General features: G+C 38.2%; 1 protein-coding gene across 1 annotated transcript in view; it reads left to right on the top strand.

Moving 5' to 3' along the window:
* The first annotated feature begins 2,276 nt into the window (after positions 1–2,276).
* Positions 2,277–24,149, top strand: part of LOC132114734 (NLR family CARD domain-containing protein 3-like) — a 54,943-nt gene continuing 33,070 nt past the window's right edge. The window contains exons 1-8 of the mRNA XM_059523023.1: positions 2,277–2,320; positions 5,586–5,693; positions 11,118–11,239; positions 11,772–13,518; positions 13,745–13,906; positions 14,144–14,317; positions 16,127–16,300; positions 16,771–16,941. Of these exons, the coding sequence (XP_059379006.1) occupies positions 2,277–2,320; positions 5,586–5,693; positions 11,118–11,239; positions 11,772–13,518; positions 13,745–13,906; positions 14,144–14,317; positions 16,127–16,300; positions 16,771–16,941 (2,702 nt within the window). The remainder of the gene's footprint in view (positions 2,321–5,585; positions 5,694–11,117; positions 11,240–11,771; positions 13,519–13,744; positions 13,907–14,143; positions 14,318–16,126; positions 16,301–16,770; positions 16,942–24,149) is intronic.

Below are 24,149 nucleotides of genomic sequence, written 5' to 3'. Positions count from 1 at the left end.
CTCCACTCACCACAGGAGGGCGCTCATGCGCTTTCATGCACTGTCCCTGTCCTAGCCGTTTGAGTATCTAGCAGTCTCGGTTTCCTCTGAACCCGAAAACAGGCGGAATGTTGCCTTTATACTGAGTTTCACTCGTCAGATATCTTCAATATCCTTCCTTATGTGGATTTATTAACTGTATATCCTCGTCGCCACTGTAATATTTGCAGAGGAACAATAACACACGCAGAGACAGAGCCAAGGTGAGTGCTGTTTACTTCGTAGTACTTCACTGATACAGATAAGTTCCGGGGAAAGTCACCATCCCCTTTACCGTATTTACTCTAGTACTGATACTATAATTACCGTACAGTATTAACTACTACACCAAGTTAACAAATAGAGGGTTTACTTTGGAAGCATGACAACATTTGTTAACATGTGCTGGGTAAGAGGCTATGCAGCACTTATTTGTTGTGAAACAGGAGTAACTGTTGAGTATTTGTTTAAGCTAAGAATTATAATTTTTTTGGTTTAATGTCCAGAGAGGTATCAGACAGGGTTGCAGCTGGAATGTTGTATTTCCTGGCTATAGAACCCTTGTTGTGTGGTTTATGCCAGATTGTACCAAATGGCAAAATTCATTCTGAGTACAAAATTCAAATCTGTGAATGTAGATGGTATTATATTGACTGTATCTGTTGTGAAAGTCTGGTTGTTACAGCCCCCAGAGAGAAACATAGATCCACACTTGTCCCATATAAATGGTATAAATGTATATTCTGTATTCTCACGTTCTATTATATGTAAATATTCTATCCAAAAGGTAATGTCAAAAAAGAACAGCTTGTTGTTTGAAAGCTCATAAAGCTTTGCACCTCCCTCTTTTATGGTTGAAAGTCTTTAGACAATTCCAGTCAAGTCCATTTACTCATGAGAGGAATATAAACTACATTTAAAGAGAAAAACTCAGTAAGTATCACAATTAAAATATTTACTTCTCTTTTTTTGGTCATATATTTTAAATTTAAAGTTCTTGGAATGTACAAAAATTAAATCAAAATGTAGGAGTAATATTTATTAGGCTTCTATCTAAAACATAAGAAGATTATAATTGTCTGCTCTTTAAAAACAGAATTCCTGAAACAGAAAGTGCATGTGTGTATTTTAATATTATAACAATAAAAGTGGAAAGACTTCAAAGCTTATAAGGATTATTATTATAAGGAATTAGCGATTCATTTAATTATTATTATTATTATTTTGTACTTTATTAAAGTAATGAAGAGAGAGGAATCAGAGAATATCCTGAAGATTCTGTTTTCAGTGAAAAGGACTTGACTCACCCACTGAAAAACATTTTATTACCCCTATAAAATCACTATCAGTAAGAACGGGAAACCCAACAGTCAAGATTACAGTAAAGCCTGTAAAACTTTGGACTCATTCACTTTAGCATTAAATCTTACTGTAGTTATTCTTATACTGTAGTTATTTTTATTAATTTAGTATTAAATCACATTTACTTTGCAGATGCTTTTACCCAGGTGCATATCATACACATATTATGATAAAAGCCTTAATATTTGCAGCACACAATGTCAAATTTAAGTACAACCTAGTATACAAGAGCAGAATTACAACCTAGTATACAAGAGCAGAAGTAAAATGCAAAAGAAAAGAAAATATTATATGAAGTTATTATATGAAGCAATTTGTTGCAGAAGGGGTGTGTTTTCAAACTTTTCCTGAAAGTTGTGATGATCTCAGCAGATTGGGTGGAGGTTGGCAGATTGTCCGAGAAAAGAAAGGGTGTAGTATATGGAATGTGACTTTGTCCTTCTTTGTGGGAAAAACCTAGGCATAAATGGTGCAATGGAACATATATACATACAATTGGTCAACAAGCTTCCTTATTGTTTCCATTAGTGTTGTAAAAATTCAAATGAACAGTGTTGTTGTGGTCAACTGACAGGTTGAAAGTAGTCTGTTAGATATGGATTGTCAGATAAACAGAACAACACATGCAGAGTGATTGTATTTAATCTGTAGGTGTGGAAATTAGTGATATAAACAGTCGGGGCCCAATGGTTAGAGAGTCGGACTTGTAACCCAAAGGTGATGGATTTGAGTGCTCTGAGTGTGTGTTCACAGTGTGTGTAATGACTTGGATGGGTTAAAAGCAGAGCACAAATTTAGAGTATGGAACACTATATTTGGCTTCACGTCACTTTCAATTTTTTTTCTTTTTATACAGACTGCTGTGACAAAGGAATGTTTAACAGATTACTGATGTAATGACTTCCAGAAAGAGAGAGAATGACACAATGATGGTCAAGAGGTGAGTGACATTCAAAGGACTGTGTAATGTTTTTAAAATGCAGCATCTGAATAGTAGTGTTCTTTCTAACTGATTGGGGATAAGAGATGAGACTGTATGTCAGGGTTCCTCAAACCTTGTCCTGGCCAATGCCCTGCCAATGACCTGCAGAGTTTAGCTCCACTCTTGATCAAACACCTGAGCAAGCTAATCAAAGTCGTAAGGATCATTAGAAAATCAGAGGTAAGTGAGATCAACGTTTCTGTTACCAAAAATAAGTATATTTCAAGTTTATTTTATTAAAGGGGCCATCGGATGCCTATTTTCCACAAGTTGATATTATTCTTTAGGATCTTAATGAAAAGACTGTAACATAGTTTGGTTAAAATTTCTCAGTGGTAGTATAAAAAACCCTGTTAAAAACAGCTCTTATCAGATGAAGCCATTTTGTAGCATTTTCCTTTAAATGTTAATGAGCTCTACTGACCCCGCCCCTCACACCAGTAGCTTGAAGCGCTACTGGTGCAACGTCTAAAGCGGATCAACGTATGTGTCCAGCCAAACGTGCAGCCTTTCAAACTATACTTTACTGCACCATTTCTGCGGCTTAACCCCAGGTAGCCAATATGTCACTGCATACTCGGGTTGTGAAGAATAAAGAAGGGAAAAGGTAATCTTCGAAATGATGCAGCAATATCTTCTCCGGTAAAAGTTATCAAAACCGTGTCTAGAGACAAGATGGCCATCACTGCTCTGAACTTTTCTGTCCATTTGTAACCTATTATTTGATTCGTTCTTGTCGTTTATGACAGAACAGCTAACCAATCACGATGATTTTGTCTTGGGAAAATATTATTTTATTAGCTTATGTCAGAAACAGTGAATTGCTTTAAAAACTGGCTGTTGCTTTCACTTCATTGCTTTGTTATAATTCGGAAAAGTTGTACCCGCCAATTGTCGACTGAGACATTTGCATTTATTCGCATTTGGCGTTTGTCGAGTGATAATTTTAGGCCCTGCTTGTAAGTTTACTATTTCAGTATGCCATGGTACTACATTGGCCCACTTTCTAGTGTATGAAAGTGTACCTTCAAGTGTACTTTAAGTATAACGGTAGTTTAAGTATAAAGGCCCTTTCACACCAGATGCGTAACGGAAAAGCGAAACGAAAAAGCGAATAGTTCGCGTGCGAATAGTTCGTGTCAAAACCATTCACATCAGCCGCGACGCGAATTTGCGATGTCTGTGACGTTCAGAGAGCTTCAACATTCCAAAACTTTCGCGCCGACAGTTGAGAAAATGGACACTTCAACATCATCATCCAGTGAAGACGAGCTTTTCATTTTCTTTAAAAGACAGAAAAGAAGGTTTTGGGTGCACCCAGTCCTAAAGAACAGAGAGTCTGAAGGGGAGTATGCCAATCTTGTACAGGAGCTAAAACTTTATCATGGCCGGTTCCGCACTTACTTTCGGATGTCTGTGGGACAATTCGAGGAGCTCCTTCAGATAGTGGCACCGCATCTGACGAGACAAACCACAAACTTCAGGGAACCAATTGATCCGGAGCAGCGTCTGGCAGTCTGCTTAAGGTGAGCTGTCCTCTTAAAAACATCAGCCCATAGAACACACACACAAGTAATCAGAAGATCCGTCATTTTTGCTGTGACGTCACCTTTGTTTCCTTGTATGTGATTGGCTGAAGCCTTTTTGTTGCCTCAAAAGTAAAAAAAAATCGACATCGAAGCGAAAAAAATAAAAGTCGTTTTTTCGCCTCAGCACATTCGCGTTCGGTGTGAAAGCACTCATTACACAAACAGCTGATCAAAAAATAAAACCATCGCGCGAATTATTCGCGCATCAAAATCGCGTCCAGTGTGAAAGGACCTTAACACTAGTTTACATCCATGTTTTAGTTTGTACTGCAACTATATTAAAAGTGAACAGTTATAATGATAGTTTACTAATTAAATACTTGTAGCACTTGAAGTATAGTCTCAGTAAACTACTAGTTTAGTAGCTTATACTGCAAGTATGCTCGTAAATTTTCTTTAAGTGAACTTACATAATCCATTCAGTATACTACTATGTCCCTATTTAGGTATTAATTTGTATATATTTTATTTGAATATCTAAACACAAAGCATCAAAAGAAAGAACAGGGTATCTGCTTGTAAACAAAATCAGTTTACTCTTGCTTTTTGCATTAGTTTTTATAAGCACATTAATGTGGGGAAGTTTTATAACATTTTACATTTACAATTACAATTTTGAACAAGAAGCTGAAATGACTATGCATGGGATTCAGAATAATAATCAAAAACATAGATGGAGCCGCAAAGCTTGACCATTATTACCTCTTCATGGGTTGACATTTTATTCCATAACGTTACACAGTTTAGATTCTGTTTTATTGCTGATGATCATGTTAGATTACATGTGGAAGCATTTGTTGTTTTGGTTTCTTCGCTTTTGTTTTGGAAATTCTGTATAGAAGATGTGTAATTGTAACGACGAGTCAGAGACGTTCGGATCCATTTGCAGTATATTTAATAAGAGAATGATTATACAAGCAGAGATCGGAGAACAGCATCAAGTATGTCAGGGGATATCCAAAATCAGAAACGGTAACAAGCTGAGGTCGAGGCAGGCAGCAGAGAATCAACGGCGGTATACACAATCCAAAATCAGACACAGGAAGAACAAACATAGGGAAAACACTCGGAAATGCTAGACGGGGCTAAACAAGACTTTGCCCTATAGAGAGTCCAAACTCAGTTTATATAGGGGAGTGGTAATGGGGAACACCTGGTGGTTATAAGCCCTAAGCATGGGATTATGGGAAATGGAGTTGGGAATGGAAATACAAGATGCAAGAGTCCTGAGTGGAGTGCCCTCTATTGGAGTTCATGGGCACTCCAGCTGATGATCGTGACATTAATAATAGCATCCCCTAACCTAACGCACAACAAAGAACTACTTTTCTATTTTTAGTTTAAAAGTATAGCCTACTAATAGCATACTTGAATTAACTTTTTTTTGTAAAGGCTGAATTAAACTCTGCAGGGCAGCAGCCCTCCAAGATAAGATTGAGGAACCCTGACATAGAGTCTCATCTCTTTATCCTGGATAACTAGCTGTGTGTCAATGATAGTGGTGATTCTCTGCAGCAGTCTATGAATTACTACAAGGATTTACAGTGGAGTGATGATGAAAAAATGAGTGTTTACTTCAGAGCTTTGAAAGTTTGTGCAAAATGAAATACTGTTTAACTGCTTCTGTGTTTTAGTCTAAATCAGAAAGAATCTCCTGAACCCAGCTGTGTTTCCATGAAGAGTCACCAGTCAATAGATGATGTAATCAACTTCAGTTCAGGAGATTCTTCTGCTGATCTGAGGTGAGGATAGATTCAGGGTGGATTGGTTCTCCATGTTTTTTTTTTCTTGTATTTTCATTTATATATAAAAGTGTATTTTTTGTTTGATATGGTCTTTTCAATGCAAATACGTTGTAAATATACATATTTGTGTAGTTTATATGCACTAATGAGCTCTCAAGGAAGATTTTGGTTCACTGCTGTGCTCCTGTCTGCTCCAACAAACTTCATTTTGAACGTGACTATTTCCACAGAACTTTGTTCCATGTTTGTGTCCATGTTTACTGATTTTGTCCTCACTGACTTTAGCTTATACAACCCGAATTCCGGAAAAGTTGGGGCGTTTTTTAAATTTTAATAAAATGAAAACTAAAGGAATTTCAAATCATATGAGCCAATATTTTATTCACAATAGAACATAGATAACGTAGCAAATGTTTAAACTAAGAAATTTTACACTTTTATCCACTTAATTAGCTCATTTAAAATTTAATGCCTGCTACAGGTCTCAAAAAAGTTGGCACGGGGCCAACAAATGGCTAAAAAAGCAAGCAGTTTTGAAAAGATTCAGCTGGGAGAACATCTAGTGATTAATTAAGTTAATTGATATCAGGTCTGTAACATGATTAGCTATAAAAGCTTTGTCTTAGAGAAGCAGAGTCTCTCAGAAGTAAAGATGGGCAGAGGCTCTCCAATCTGTGAAAGACTGCGTAAAATTTTTTTGGAAAACTTTAAAAACAATGTTCCTCAACGTCAAATTGCAAAGGCTTTGCAAATCTCATCATCTACAGTGCATAACATCATCAAAAGATTCAGAGAAACTGGAGAAATCTCTGTGCGTAAGGGACAAGGCTGGAGACCTTTATTGGATGCCCGTGGTCTTCGGGCTCTCAGACGACACTGCATCACTCATCGGCATGATTGTGTCAATGACATTACTAAATGGGCCCAGGAATACTTTCAGAAACCACTGTCGGTAAACACAATCCGCCGTGCCATCAGCAGATGACAACTAAAGCTCTATCATGCAAAAAGGAAGCCATATGTGAACATGGTCCAGAAGCGCCGTCGTGTCCTGTGGGCCAAGGCTCATTTAAAATGGACTATTTCAAAGTGGAATAGTGTTTTATGGTCAGACGAGTCCAAATTTGACATTCTTGTTGGAAATCACGGACGCCGTGTCCTCCGGGCTAAAGAGGAGGGAGACCTTCCAGCATGTTATCAGTGTTCAGTTCAAAAGCCAGCATCTCTGATGGTATGGGGGTGCATAAGTGCATACGGTATGGGCAGCTTGCATGTTTTGGAAGGCTCTGTGAATGCTGAAAGGTATATAAAGGTTTTAGAGCAACATATGCTTCCCTCCAAACAACGTCTATTTCAGGGTAGGCCTTGTTTATTTCAGCAGGACAATGCAAAACCATATACTGCAGCTATAACAACAGCATGTCTTCGTCGTAGAAGAGTCCGGGTGCTAACCTGGCCTGCCTGCAGTCCAGATCTTTCACCTATAGAGAACATTTGGCGCATCATTAAACGAAAAATACGTCAAAGACGACCACGAACTCTTCAGCAGCTGGAAATCTATATAAGGCAAGAATGGGACCAAATTCCAACAGCAAAACTCCAGCAACTCATAGCCTCAATGCCCAGGGGCCTCATTTATAAAGCGTGCGTACGCACAAAACGGGGCTGGAAACGTACGTACGCCAGTTCCCACGCAAAGGTTGTGATCTATAAAAAACAAACTTGACGGGAGAATGTGCGCACCTTTAAGCAAACTTTGAACCGTGCGTACGCACATTCTGGAGACAAAGGGAATTGGCGACACCGATGGTGAGGTCGTGAACTGAAGTTAGATTGTAGAAAATAAATGTGAGAAGAACGATTATAAGAATGAATGACATTTAATTTTCACTCCATTTCATACGTTATATCCACATTATCATGAAGATTAAATCCAACAGTGTTATTTGTGCCGATTGTTTTAGGCTATATACATCTAGTAAAATCCAAACGTAATTCAAAATGTATTAAAAGTAAAATAAAATAATAATCAGCGCTGCCTTACAGTCACATTGTCCACAACGGGAGCACAGGAGGACATGGCGCGATACATGTGATAGCCTACAGAATAGCATGAAATACCCTTTTATTAGACCTTTTATTAGACCTTTTATTACCCTTTTATTAACTGCAGAACACAGTGTAAAAAGGAAATATTTTCCTTAATGTACATAGCCTATATCATAAAATGTCAAAGTCTGCAAATACAGTCATGAAGCACAATCGCTACTCATCATCGGTCCTAACTATTACGGTGTTCATTACAAAACCGTCAAGAAGCATGTGTTCACTATAACATTTTCGTCTTAAATTTTCGCCCACAAATTAATTAAATGATTTTGTCAAGGTGTTAACGATCAGTCTATTTGCTAGAAACATATAAATTCTCCGGTGACCCGGGTATGTAATGCTTCATGATGGCACTCCTGGCACTGTTGGAGGATTACGCTAATGGCAGAATAAGGAGAGAACGAGTTTTCAGGGACCATGATGATTTCCTGGCCCATGATGATGACTGGCTAATAAGCCGATTTAGATTCCCTAGAGCTGTGCTCTTGGATCTATGTGCTGAATTGGGTCCAGTATTAGAGAGGGCAACACGCCGGAACCATGCCATCCCAGTCCAAATACAAGTCCTCACCACTCTGGGGTTCTTGGCAACCGGCTGTTTCCAGCGGGAATTGGCAGACAGGTAAATTAATAATATAAAAAAACTATAAGTAATCCTCAAATTTGTCTCTAAGACCTTTTTGTATATGAAATAATTCTATTGGAATCTATCATCTCACCCTATAGGTCTGGTATATCACAGCCGTCCCTGAGTGCCATAATATCTGTCGTTTTAAATGGTATACTTAATATGGTTAGTCGATACATCAGGTTCCCCTACACTGTGCGAGAACAGGCCGAAATTAAAACGCAATTTGCAGCAATGTCTGGTTTCCCAAATGTAATCGGCGCAATTGACTGCACTCATGTTGCTATAAGGGCACCATCTGAAAATGAATTTGCTTATGTTAATAGAAAGCATGTGCATTCTATTAATGTGCAAATCATATGTGACTCCAACATGACCCTCACAAACATTGTGGCACGCTGGCCTGGTTCAACACATGATTCCTTTATCTTGACACATAGCAGTGTAGGGAACAGACTAAATGCAGGCGCAGTACGTGATGGCTGGCTTCTTGGTGAGTTTAACAATATTAAAAAGTAGAAACTGTAACAATTGTTTTTAATATAATTATAACCTGCAGGCGACAGTGGCTACCCCCTGAGACGCTGGCTCCTCACCCCATTTTTAAACCCGCAGAGCGCAGAGGAAACTCATTATAACGAGGTCCACTCTCGTGCCCGCGCAGTTGTGGAGCGTGCCATCGGCATCCTGAAATGCAGATGGCGTGCTCTGGATGCCTCGGGTGGCAGACTTTTATACCATCCAGCAAAAGTGTGCAAGATTGTCAGGGCGTGTGGTGTTTTGCACAATATAGCACTGAGAAACGGTATTCCTCTCCCTCCTGATCTCCCTCTACCCCAGCATTACGACCCCGAGCCACAGCCCCCTGGCCGACAAGAGGGATATCAACGAGGTGCAAGAATCCGTGAGGATGTCATGCGGCGTTTGTAAAGAAAGACAAAACTCAAGGTTCATGTTTTAACTGCATCTTTTAATGATTGTGCAATTTCTTGCATCACTTCTCTCATCTGCCGTAGCTCATCTGCAACCCTGTTGACAGCGTTTATTGTCTCTCGCTGTAACTGCAGGACTGCGTCAGTGAGTACCCGACCACTTTTGGACGTGCCAGACGCAGAAGGGGCACTGCTTTGAGCCGGACGCTGTGCATCTGCATCTGAGAACCCCTCACCCTGAACCTCCTGTTCATTTACAGCTTCAGACTCCGGAAGGACTGGAGGACAAACAATTGGCAACATTTATCCATTTATCACCCCACACACTCAAATGTACAGCGTTAATGATTAAAAATCGGTTTAACCTTGCTCCTCTGTGGTTTCAGTCACGTCAGAGTCTCCCTCCTTTTCCGACCGAATACCACACACGCTGACCTCCCCAATTATAGCCGCGATTTTGCTGTCCACTGATGTGAGATCAGCTGTACATGGGCCCCCACCAGTTGCAGCCACGCTCTGGCGGTGGGAGGACAGTTTTCTCTTTGCCTCCACCTTGAATGAATGAGAATCTTTATTTCACATATTTTGCATACTGTAAGCACATGTAAATAAAACTTTTTGAAAATCAATATTGCTATTTATATAGGTATATAGCCTAATAAAACACAAATGTAATATGTTGGTAAAAAAAAAATTGGTATACCTTCAGGTCGGACCATTTTTTCTTTAATTCTGCAACTGTCCGTTCTGTCCCACTGACACAATTGACGGCAGAAGCAATACTTTGCCACTCGCACTGCTTCTTTTTATTAGTGACCCCACTGCTGTGGCCACCAAATAACACAGTTTTCCGAGCCTCCACCTCCCCTACAAGTGTTTCAATCTCAGTATCTGAGAAATTACGTTTTTTTCCTCTTTTCTCACCTGTCGCCATTATTAAAATTAGGCTAACAGAAATGCACGTTTTCACTTTCTTGGATTAATTAATTGGCGGGTCGCATGCCAGTTTTCCAGGTATATATGGGATTCCACTCTCATTTACATGCTGATCAGCAATCATGAGGTGATTTGCATTGACTATTTATGGTTAAAAATGGGCGTGTACAGGGCGGGATATGAGGCTGGTTCATGTACGCACATCTGCGGGTGATCTGTGATTTATAAAGGGAACATTGCTTACAGGTGTGCGTACGCACGGTTTTATAAATCGGAATATTTTTTGGCGTACGCCATTTTTGGCTTTTGGGCGCACGTAAACTTTTAGTAAAGATCCTACGCATAGTTTTATAAATGAGACCCCAGACGTCTTCAAACTGTTTTGAAAAGAAAAGGAGATGCTACACCATGGTAAACATGCCCCGTCCCAACTATTTTGAGACCTGTAGCAGAAATCAAAATTGAAATGAGCTCATTTTGTGCATAAAATTGTAAACTTTCTCAGTTTAAACATTTGCTATGTTATCTATGTTCTATTGTGAATAAAATATTGGCTCATGTGATTTGAAAGTCTTTTAGTTTTCATTTTATTAAAATTTAAAAAACGTCCCAACTTTTCCGGAATTTGGGTTGTATCTTTATAGGCATTTAACATATTTTTTAACAATGCACAATAAATAATGATAAGTTTGCAGTTGAGATTCTGAAGCACTAAGTCATAAGTTATTCTGGAGCACAACACTCACTGTTTAGAAATATGCATATTCATCAATGGTATGGTTGTGTGGTTAATACTGCATATACACATTTTACCAGGAAACTCAACACTGAGGAAGAGGATGAAGGCCAGAGAAAAGTCAAACATGGGTTTCCGAACATTACATTGCTTGTCCAGAGAAAGGCAAATCAAACAGACCTCACTACTCCCCTTAAGAAAAGTAAGAGCTTGAAAAAGTATGTGTTGGTCACGCATGACTAATGCTTGCAGTGTTAATCCATCCTGACACATGTTTTTGACTTGATGCAGCACTGCATAGGCTGATCGTTATATGATATCAAAGTACAAGAGAGCCATTTGAAAGCTTTCATAGCTGTCTGCTCTCTTCTAATTTTTCCGTTTGCGATATTTTGATGTCATACACTGATCAGTCTGCGCAGTGCTGCTTCAAGCTGAACACACCTAAGCACATGGCATGATCATATGAGGGAACAGAGAGCAACATGAATAACCCATGTACAAAACTACAAATTTAAAGACATGAAACAAAACCAAAATCTTACATCACAGTTGACTTGTAGTCAGTAATTTGGTAATCTGACTGGTAGAATATAATGTTAAAATTGCCAAGGTCATGTGTTTGATTCTCAGGAAACCTGCACATAGACTAAATGTATACCTTGCATTGTACATCATTTTGAATTTAAAGCATGATAATAAGTACTCTATTTTACTGTTTCTGTTTTCATCAGAACTTGCTCCTATATCTCCACATAAACACAAATCTAGACTGGGAGAGAAATTCCAGTGGCTAAATGATGGAATATCATATCAAGGAAACTTAACACTTTTGAATGAGATGTATACCGAGCTCTTCATCACGCAGGGAGACAGTGGAGAGGTCAATAATGAACATGAGGTGAGACAGATTGAGATGTGCCGAAGGCTAGAGAAGCAGGAAATACCAATTAAATGCAATGACATCTTTAAACCCTCATCTGGACAATACAAACCCATCAGAAGTGTGCTGACAAAAGGAGTTGCTGGCATTGGAAAAACAGTGTCTGTACAGAAGTTCATTCTGGACTGGGCTGAGGGAAAAGCAAACCAGGACCTCCACCTCATACTTGCAATTCCTTTCAGGGAGCTGAATTTTATGAAGGAGGAAAATGTCAGTCTAATAGAGCTTCTCCATCGATTTTTCTCAGATATAAAGGAACTGAGATCATCAGACCTGGATGATTACAAAGTTATGTTTATCTTTGATGGGCTTGATGAGTGTCGACTTCCTTTAAATTTCCAAACTAATCAGGTGTTGTCTGATGTCACACAGCCAGCTTTAGTGGATGTGCTGCTGACCAACCTCATCAAAGGAACGCTGCTTCCTTCTGCTCTCATATGGATAACCTCTCGACCAGCAGCAGCCAGTCAGATCCCTCCTGAGTGTGTTGATCGGGTCACAGTGGTACGAGGATTCAGTGATGCTCAGAAAGAAATATATTTCAGGAAGAAGATCAATGACCAGAGTCTAGCCAACAGAATTATCACACATATCAAATCATCAAGAAGCTTGTATATCATGTGTCACATACCAGTCTTTTGCTTGATTTCAGCCACTGTTCTAGAGAGACTGTTACATGAAGCAGAGAGTGCAGAGATCCCCAAAACTCTCACTCAAATGTTCACACACTTCCTGATCTTTCAGACCAAAATGAAGACCCAGAAGTATGATGAGAGAATTGAGGTTGATCTTCAGCAGGCCAGAAAAACAATTTTTTCACTGGGCAAATTGGCTTTTGAACAACTGGAAACAGGCAACCTAATTTTCTATGAGGAGGACCTGAGACAATGTGGCATCGATGTCAAAGAAGTGTCAGTGTACTCTGGAGTTTTTACCCAGATCTTCAGAGAGGAGATTGGGCTTTGTCTGGGGAAATTGTACAGCTTTGTGCATCTGAGCATTCAGGAGTTTTTTGCTGCTCTATTCAGGTTTCTGTCCTTTGTTTCAGATAAGAAACAGAAGTCAGAAATAACTGATTTTCAAAAAAAGGAAGTGGACAAGGCTTTGCAGAGTGAGAATGGACACATGGATCTTTATCTCCGGTTTCTTCTGGGTCTCTCACTGGAGTCCAATCAGAGTCTTTTGCCAAGTCTTTTGACACAGACAAGAAACATGATTCATAGCAGTTTGGAAATAACTGAGTACATCAAGGAGAAGATCAGGGAGAATCCCTCCCCAGAAAAAACCATCAATCTTTTTCACTGTCTGAATGAATTGAATGATCATTTTCTACAGCAAGAAGTTCAAAAATACCTGAAAGGAACTCATGTTAATCGTCTCGCTGATGCTAAGCTCTCTCCTGATCAGTGGTCAGCTTTGGTGTTTGTGTTACTGAACTCAGAAGAGGAGCTTACTGACTTTGAACTAAGTAAATATCATCAGTCAGAAGAAGGTCTTCTGAGGCTGCTGCCAGTGGTCAGAGTATGCAGAAAAGCAAAGTGAGCATTTACATTGCTTTGCTATTTAATATATTTTAACAAAACATTAGAAATAATAAATATTGAATCCAGATTACAAAATTTTATTTAATTCATTATAAATTTGGTTTCATTTACACTACAGCATCTGTTTATTGATTATATTATTTATAAAACTGTATTGTTATTTTAATATGAAGTTGAATAATGCAATTTAACGTTAAGTTGTTATTATGCTTTGCCCTAGTCTGAGTGGCTGTTTTCTTACATGGAGAAGCTGTTCAGCTCTGGCCAAAGCTCTTAGGAATTTGAGAGTGCTGAATCTGAGTCATAATAACCTACAGAATTCTGGAATCAAGCTGCTCTCTGCAGATCTAAAAAACTCTCATTGTAAACTCGAGACATTAAAGTAAGTTCTGTGTATATTCAATGCAATCAGTACTTACCAATTATGAGTAGAAATAACATAATATAAATTACACAAGATTTACATCTTGTTTGATATTTTCGGTCCTTCCTTTTCTTTTGTTTATAGTGACACTGCATTGCAATCCATCACTCACTGCTAACTGGACATCTCATTCACATGCTTTTAACATAATTGTATAAGTATGATAAGTTTTTATTTTTCTTTATTTCTCTGTAGGCTGTACAACTGCAGCATTGGAGAGGAGGGTTTTAATGCTCTTGTTTCAGCTCTGAGACTAAACCCTTCACACCTGAGAGAACTGGATGTGAGCTGGAATAAACCAGGAGTCTCCGGAGTTACATTGCTCTCTGATCTACTAAAGGATCCACACTGTAAATTAGATAAATTACAGTGAGTGTTATTTTTGTCATATTTTTTTAAAAGTTGGTTGGATTATTTCACTTTTCTCATCTATCAGTTTCACCCATTACTGCAAATGGTTGGATGGGTTGCTGTAGGTGATCTTTTCCCATCCCTCAGGGGATGGTTTACCAACTATGTTTCTGGCGGCACACCAATAGTGCACATTTTCTAACTATTGAATGGATGGGTTAGATGTGGGAAAAATCTAAAATGTATACTGTTATTATGCCTCAAGGAACGGGGTTGGGCAATAGGGGGATTTGCCATTATCCCCTATCCCCAGGAAGTTTTCTACCCTCTTTGCGCAGAGTGTTTAAGAGATTGGCTGTTATCCCCACACTTCCCGGTCTATAGGTTAGTTTGAGATGAGCCTATTGTCCAATAGTCCCGGGTTGTCACCTGAACAGAAATTTAAATACTGTGAAGCATTTGGAGGCTCGAAGCATGTCTTGAACTTGAGTGAATTCCATGTATGGAAACTTGTCTCAGCTGTGCCCATACACTTGAGCATCTGGCTGAAGCATTCTTCAAGCATTTTTCACTTGGGGAGGTAAATTGAGGTCTGGAGCTGTATCATTTGAAGGGGGCTTACCTATTGCTTTATTTAACATCAAGAAGATCAGGCCCTTTCTTTCAGAACATGCTGCACAACTCCTTGTTCAAGCTCTTGTTCTTGAACAAGTTCAAATTCAAGAACAAATTCAAGGCATTGATGTTTGCATTTTTTCGTTCCACACAGTCTAGGATAGGGGAAAGCAACATTAAAGTAAAAAAAGTAAACAACATAACTGTGATACAACAATTTATTTGATGTACAGTGTAACACAAACAAGGAAGTATTAAGACTTCAGGAGTGGTTGAAAGTCCCAAAGAAAATACAGAAACAAAAATGCCTCTAACTATTGTGACCAAGTCTACACTTACCTTACAGAAATAAAAAGGAAATAAACAAAAATAAAATTCCCTACTCCCTCTCTAGTTTAAACAGGAGAAAAGATTTCAAATATAAAAAAGAGGGCACCCACTCCCAAGAACTATGTTATAATATATACAGTACATTGAAAACAGAGAATATGTTTCCACAATTGGTTTCAAAACAAATAAAGAAAGAAGCAAGTGTCTATATCAATGTAGCAATATTTAGAAGTTAACAGCAAGGCAAAGAATCAATTAGAAAGGTTTTAACACTCAGTCACAACTGAACAGCAGCAAAGCTATTTGCCAACTAACCAACTATTAGCCAAAGCCCCAAACAAAAAAAGAAACACACAGTCTTCTTCCCTCGAGCGCAATGAGGCTTTTAAACTTTCTTGACAAGACCACTCCCCAAACAAGCATCCTTCAGTCCAGGAGATCACCTTCACCTGGCTTTACCTGCACACAAATAAGGCATGGGGAGGGGGGGAATGACAAATTCACTTTTACAGACCCGGGGGAATAACCTGCCCAAATAAATTCGAGCAGCTAAGTCCTTAGCCATCTTTAATAATCTGCTTAAAAAATATATATATATATATGCCCTATTGATTACAGAACCAATTCCAGATGTGCAGCATGAGCCTGAACTAAATTATTGATTACAGTTGCCAGGAGCAAAGCTGGTTGAGAAGCATATTTCCACAATGGCCTCTGATATATTACCTATATGACATATAAGTGCATTACATCACACAATCCAATGCTTTCTGTTTATTGGATACCTCAGTAACCCACTTTTTTTTTTTTTTACCAATCATGTCATTTTGCTTGTTGAATGTGTGGAAGTAAAGTGAGGATGGACTTTCTCTCTCTCTGCAGGCTACATAGCTGTGGTATTGGAGAGGAAGGTTTTGCTGCCCTGTCTTTAGCTCTGAAATCAAACCCCTCACATCTGAGAGAACTGAACCTGAGCTCTAATAAACCAGGAGATTCAGGAGTTAAGCTACTGTCTCATGTACTGGAGGATCCATACTGTAAACTGGAGAAACTACAGTAATTATATATATATATATTCATTTTAGTAAATATTTTAAAAGTATTCTATAAAATCCTCTCAGTAATGGTCTTTTATCTTTTTTGTTTTTGTCTAATTTGTCTGAAATCTGTTTTCTTACTAATATTTACTAAGAGGTTTACATAAGAAATCACAAAATGTCACATCTGTTGCAGCATTAAAAGGTCATTTTCATGCGAAGTCTGAGCACAATAAAACCACTTTAGAACTGCAAATTTAGCCATAATATAATTGTTTCACAAAGCTTTTAAACCCTGGTGTCTGCATTGCATTTGCATGCATAAAATAAAACACAGTTGTATAGATGTCACTCCCATGGACACATATAAATAAACACCCACACATTCTTACATATGATGCTTTTTTGGGATGTATCATTTTTACCTCACCCTGCATTTATGTGTTTGTTCATTTGTAATGTGACATGTTGCTCTAATTCTCTCTGTAGGCTGTCTGATTGCAGTATTGGAGAGAAAGGTTGTGCTGCTCTGGCTTCAGCTCTGAGATCAAACTCCTCACACCTGAGAGAACTAAATCTGAGCTCCAATAAACCAGGAGATTCAAGAGTGAAGCTCTATGACCTACTAGAGGATCCACTGTGTAATCTAGAGAAACTTCAGTAAGTGATCTAAGGATTCTATCAAATTCTCTCTCTTGAAAATTATATATCTTCTCTCTTTTGTGTTTTGTTTAATTCACCCATCAGTTCAAGTTAAATATATGAGACTAACAAAACACCTCTGTCTAACTTCAGTGATGCAATAGTTGGTAGGGTTGTACCATCTTTTAAGGTGCTTTAAAGTACTTTTTCCTTTCTATTTTTCTTTTATCTAGTATTACATTTTTAGTTTTCAGCTGTTCATAATGATTGAAATGAGTATACATGAGTATATATACACAGTACAGACCAAAAGTTTGGACACACCTTCTCATTCAAAGAGTTTTCTTTATTTTCATGACTATGAAAAGTGTAGCTTCACACTGAAGGCATCAAAACTATGACATGTGGAATTATACACATGTGGAATTATATACATAACATAAAAGTGTGAAACAACTGAAAATATGTCATATTCTAGGTTCTTCAAAGTAGCCACCTTTTGCTTTGATTACTGCTTTGCACACTCTTGGCATTCTCTTGATGAGCTTCAAGAGGTCACCTGAAATGGTCTTCCAACAGTCTTGAAGGAGTTCCCTGAGAGATGCTTAGCACTTGTTGGCCCTTTTGCCTTCTGTCTGCGGTCCAGCTCACCCCTAAACCATCTCGATTGGGTTCAGGTCCGGTAACTGTGGAGGCCAGGTCATCTGGCGCAGAACCCCATCACTCTCCTTCTTGGTCAAATAGCCCTTGATGTCTTCAGTGTGACTCTACAAATAAAACCCTTTGAATGAGAAGAGAGAGAGAGAGAGAGAGTATATATGTACCGTATGTCTGATTTTATTCTCTGCTATATTCTAGTTTACTGCCTCATCTGCCATAATCACACATCACACATGAACCTGGTGTCACTGACACTAACTACAAATGGCTTTCTTCTGATGAACATGACTGACCTAACTGACCCATAATGGACATACATCTCTGACCCAGCAGTGTTCAACACAAGAGCTGTTAGAGCTTAGAACACAAACAGAGTATTGTGTTATTATTAATGTTGTGGATGATAAATAATATCACTAGAAAATAGTACTAAATAGTACAAGTACTAGAAAATCTTCTGTAGTTTCTTGCTCCTTGGCTTGAGGGAACAGTATTTGTGTCTAGTGGAACTGCTTGCCAAGGGATTTGTTTATATTGTATATTTGTACATTCTTCTTTTGGTGGATCCCTTTTCTTTCTTTCTTTCTTTCTTTCTTTCTTTCTTTCTTTCTTTCTTTCTTTCTTTCTTTCTTTCTTTCTTTCTTGTTTGCACCACCCTAGGTTCAAAAGATTCACATAATAACCACTCCTTTCTTCTGGTCTGCCACAGACTTCTGAATACCGGAGCCTTCTGCAGTCTTATGTGCAACAGCATAAATAATAATAATGTCTAAATATAATTGCAAATATAACGTGGCTAATAAAAGTTATTCTTAGGGTACGTTTAGGCAACAAGAATGTACACATTTTTTTCCGAGTTTTTCCTTTGAATTTTTAAAAAAGTTTCACGTACAGATGACAACATTCTCAAAATAATCCTCGTTCACACCGATCCACAAAAATGACAAACGCTGTATTATTTATGATTCTTTGTGAAGAAACACTATGTGCCTGTGCAAATATGTATAGACTGAACAAGAAATCCAGATGAGCATGGTCACCGTTTTGACCAGTTAAGGTTTGAGATGATAACAGTATCATTTACAAAAACTTTGAAACCTGGCTGCTGTAGTGTAAATGAACAGCTAAATGTTTTCCATTTTTATCATGTAAACATAGCCTGAGTGCCATTTTCTCTCAGTGTGCTTCAAGTAAAATATAATTTGTAATTCACCCAATATATGTACTAGATGGTGCTAATACTCCATATTCTCTATTTAACCCTATAAACAGTTTTACGCTACGTGTTAACACAGGTGTCCCAAATGTGTATTGCTTGCATAAAACAGGTGTATTCAGTTCCTAATTGTTTACCAGATGTTTCATATATTTCATGCTAAGTGTCAACTGATGTAGAAATATTGTGAGAAAGGTTTAATAAACTCAAAGAACAAAAGACAATGAAATATCTGTTATTATCTGTACATTATAAATATCTCCGTGTTTGTGCATCAGTGTCTGTAATATGTGCTGTATGTGCAAAACTTTGACTTATCCAAGGCTAGTCGATACTGGTCAGCCGTATCTGACATAAAGGATCCGCAAATGAAACTGTGACTACAAACACCACTAACTTAAGTGAATTAAAAGGCAATAATCTACAATATGCGTGCACATAAATAACTTTATTTGAATGTTCCAATATGTGATGACACAAATGACTTAACTTGCATGTTTCATTGATACAACATAACACTGAGTTAATAGAAAATAAACGCATAGTGATATCATTGCTTGATGACACCTTCAACTGATGAATTGGCTTTTTGAACCGGTTCATTGAGCCAAACTGTCCAAAAAGAACCAGTTCACGGAAATGAATCAGACTTTGCATCATTAATGAAAAGAGGGTCCAAATGCAGATCAATTTAATGAAGTAAAAAAATAACACTGTAGCCGGAGCTACTTCTCTCTGTTTATGTCTATGAAGAATCACAAAGGTACTGGGTTACTCCGCCGTGGTACCCCCGAAGCAATCTAAAATAGTCAGAATGTAAACACTTATTATAGGTGTACCCTAGTGATTCAGGACAGGCAAAAAACACGGATTGGAAAATGGATTCATGGTATACTCGCTTATTATATACATTTTGTAAATTTTGAACACAAAAAAAGTTACGGACCACAGCTCCGATTGGTTGTTTCTTACCGGGAGCAGTGTATTTCTGCAAATGGCAATAGGACCACTGGGAGGAGCCTGGTATTTTCACATATTATCTGTCTCATATTCTACTGTCAGGACATAATGACAGGTTTAACAAATATGTAAAGAATAAATTTTTACAAAAGTTACTACTGCAGCTTTAAAGTCGAGTCCATGTTGATTAGTCGCTGATGTCATCATTAATGAATAAATAAGCCTGAACCTTGAGCTGAGACTCGAACACATTGTGTACAGCGCTGCCCACATGGCTTTTGCTCCTATAAAAGCTCATTTATCAGTTCTTTTGTCTTTGGGTCATTATATTTCTCACAGATTTCTGCTCGATCTAAATCTGTTACAGATAAAGTAGCACAGTAAAGATTAAATTTATATGAATGCCTACCTGTCAGAGTCTCTCTATTAATAGTGAAGCTGTGTGTCAGTTACTCGCAATCGAAGGTTGTGAGTTCGAGTCTTGGGCCGACAGGAATTGTGGGTGGGGGGAGTGCATGTACAGTGCTCTCTCCTCCCTCAATACCACGACTTAGGTGCCCTTGAGCAAGGCATCGAACCCCCAACTGCTCCCCGGGCGCCGCAGTATAAATGGCTGCCCACTGCTCCGGGTGTGTGTTCACAGTGTGTGTGTTTACTGCTCTGTGTGTGTGCACTTCTGATGGGTTAAATGCAGAGCACGAATTCTGAGTATGGGTCACCATACTTGCCTGAATGTCACGTCACTTTCACTTTTCACTTTCTAAGAAATATACTAGAATTTTTCTAAGATATTTGTTGAGAAATCACAGAAGTGTTGACAATACATTTGCATGATACTGAATGATTCTGTGTGCACACGATATGTGCGTGATGTACGAGCTGCTGTCTGTAGCCTTTGCATGTGTGTTACAATGCAGCAGCGCATTAGATTAGAATGGTGATTCATTTACCTGTACAATAAGCTGTTAATGTGCATTCTCCTGTTTAATTTCGAGTATACAGGTGGTATTATCACACGTGTCTTGTGAAGCGCTTTCGGAGTATGCATTTGTCCTTTTAACTGTTTGGAAACTGAGTGTAAATTTAGACTTTAATGATTTCTTATCCTATTCTATCCTAGCAACTAGTCAACATCAAGCTTAAAGTGTCATACATACAGTCGGCATCTAGTCATAGTCATAGTGGTGTGTATTTGAATGACAAAAAAGCACATATTGAGCACTCATTCCCAGAGACGCGTAGAACAATTGTAGTCTCTTTTAACTATAATATTTATATACACTAGTCCATATCGATATTTGATTCATTTTACAGCCCTACTATAGATGTATTCATTCAAAAATAGCCTAATTCCGTGACGTTCTGCTTTATACAGCCAGTTCCATTTTTGACTGGATTCCGCAATTCGATCCGTGTCGTTTCGCAAACACAGATGGGGTGAATTTATGAATGAAAGTCTAAAAGATTAGACCCAAAACTAAGTTGTTACATATCCTCATGCTTTTTAAGTGGGTATACGGAAATCCTTGGCCTTTTCTAGTGGTATCACGTAGACTAACTTAGCATACGCGTTTTCATGCGAGTTTAGGTTCGAAACTAATGTTACATAGTTTTGCTTCAGGTAGAATGATAAGGCTAATTATATATGCATTCCACATATGCACAACCTTACACAGTTTTTAATAACGTTAATAATGAAAACAATGTTAACGTAGCCTACTGTGATGATATGCCGACTGCACAAATACACATGCTAGGTCTTGGGATTTCCACAACTTCCTTTGATCATCCTCACAACTTATTGCTTGTAGCCATTTTGTCATCCTTTCCGGTTCTGTATGTTTATTAGGAAGGATGTAGAACTTCAATTCATAGTTTGTTCGTTTATTGGAGGTACAGAAAATGACACAACAACTCTTCGGCATGATTGTTCCGTGTACTTCAATTGGCGCCAAGGCAATGTTTTCCCTCACATGCTAAATTCACATCACGTGACGGGGCGTTCCCAGACCCAGAGTTAAAATTGACTACTTGGTACAACCCTACACACATGTAGCATGAGCATTTTTTTTTAATTTTATTTAAATTGCATAATTTCAAGATTTAAGGCAAACAGAATGGTCGGACTTTAGATTTGTGAAATTACGCTAGAAATGCAAATTCACTCTCTGACAGTAGAGGGCGCTTGTGAAACATCCATAATATAGATTTTCCTTGGTTACCACTGTAAACAAACTTTTAAACACCATAAACAATAAAAAAACTAAACAAACATTTATCAACTTATAAACTTGTAACCTTAAACACTACTTAAAGGTAAAAAAAAAAAAAAAAAAAAAACCACCTAAACTTTCTGAAAACGGTAAGAGAAAATTTTCACACAAACCCCCACCCTCAATTCAATAGTTTGAATTTTTGCTGAATATTTTGAGCATCACAAACAGTGAGCTTGCTCTGTTGGGTACGGTATACAGTAAAATATTACCCTTAGTTTTTAAAGAGTAAAGAAAATGTTTTGTGTTACGAATGTAACCATGGTTCCCCGAATGAGACACTGCGTCCTCTAGTGGATATTACAGGTAAGGCCATCAATATGATCAGTGTCTGAAGCATGTGTAAAAACACTCCACTTTTTATGAAGGAGATGTGAAACAGGCAGGCCCTAGGCATGGTAAGGGGATGCAGAGTCTTGTTCCCTGTCGGACCTTCAAGGGAAGCTTCCTGTAGTTCCTAAGACAATGGGCCATCTACTTAAAACCCTAAAGCAGGGGAGACAGTGTTTAGAGATATTCCTGGTTATTATAAATTGCTTTGAAGTCTTGGAGGTTTTGAAACCAGATGGATATTATTAAAATGGTAACAAAGCTGAGTAATGTTTGCAAACACCACTCCAGAATCCAGCTTTGCAATCACATATATCCAGGTGCTGGTCATATAATTAGAATATCATCAAAAAGTTGATTTCACTAATTCCATTTAAAAAGTGAAACTTGTATCTTATATTCATTCATTACACACAGACTGATGTTTCTAATGTTTATTTCTTTTATTTTTGATGATTATAGCTGACAACTAAGGAAAATCCCAAATTCAGTATCTCAAAATTAGAATATTGTGAAAAGGTTCAATATTGAAGACACCTGGTGCCACACTCTAATCAGATAATTAACTCAAAAAACCCACAAAGGCCTTTAAATGGTCTCTCAGTCTAGTTCTGTAGGCTACACAATCATGGGGAAGACTGCTGACTTGACAGTTGTCCAAAAGACAACCATTGACACCTCGCACAAGGAGGGCAAGACACAAAAGGTCATTGCAAAAGAGGCTGGCTGTTTACAGAGCTCTGTGTCCAAGCACATTAATAGAGAGGCAAAGGGAAGGAAAAGATGTGGTAGAAAAAAGTGTACAAAGCATGTCTTTTATTATTTTTAGACAAGGTAATGACAGCCTACTATTTATTCTGGATTTAGTTACCTGTTCTGGCGAACAATGCAAACTTTAAAGTGCTTACCTATTTTAGGTGGCCATCTGTTTGTGTTGCTTGTTCAACCAACCTGGTGTGGTTCCATGCTCTTTACAGTCCCTGTTCATGTGCTAATATTTTGTGGAATCTTTCTGGCTAAAATAAATTGGTTTTCCATATATGAGTATTTTCCAAGCTTTAAATAGTTCACTCTGTACTAAGCACACACTGCAATTCTCACACAGTCATAATAGTAGATAATAGTAGAATATATATTTTTTCTTTTGACTAGATATAATCCTATGTATTATATTGAATTAAAGTTAATTAATATTTTCTACAACAGCCCAAAGCATGTGGGATTCCAGAGGACCACCTGCTTGGAAATACCCCGAAATCAGAGGACATAGCCTAATATATCCAAAAGGAACCTCAGGGGGACTGCCTACTTGGGGATGCAGCCCGCTCCTAAAAATATTAGGGAGGGAAAGAGCTCACAACTCAGGGGGGACATCTTATCAAAGGAAACCAGCTTCAACCGGTACATATTTGACAAAAATACTTCCCGAATAGGGAGCCTAAAAGAGACTCAATTTAAAGCCATCGGTGGACGAAGTCTAACTATCTACTTAAACTCTAATTACAAGTGAAATAGCCCAAGCCAAGAGCAGCTTGTCAAAGGGAAACTACCATCTCTAAAGAGGCTGCTACCTAGGAGATTATATGACCTATAACACTATACAAGAATTCAATCCACGTAACCAAATAGGGGGACCATCCTACAGCTACTCTTACCAGCTAAAGCTACTGTACCAACTTTGATGTTTCAGATTGGCCATTGAAAATTGCAGACCGACCTGGGATGTTTCTGAAGCCCCTTTCACACTGCTGGTCCCGGAAAATTGTTGGATCGCCTTCTGTGTGAAC

Source organism: Carassius carassius, chromosome 34 (genome assembly GCF_963082965.1).
Source record: "Carassius carassius chromosome 34, fCarCar2.1, whole genome shotgun sequence".
NCBI lineage: Eukaryota > Metazoa > Chordata > Actinopteri > Cypriniformes > Cyprinidae > Carassius > Carassius carassius.
This window is presented reverse-complemented; position numbering and strand designations above follow the sequence as displayed.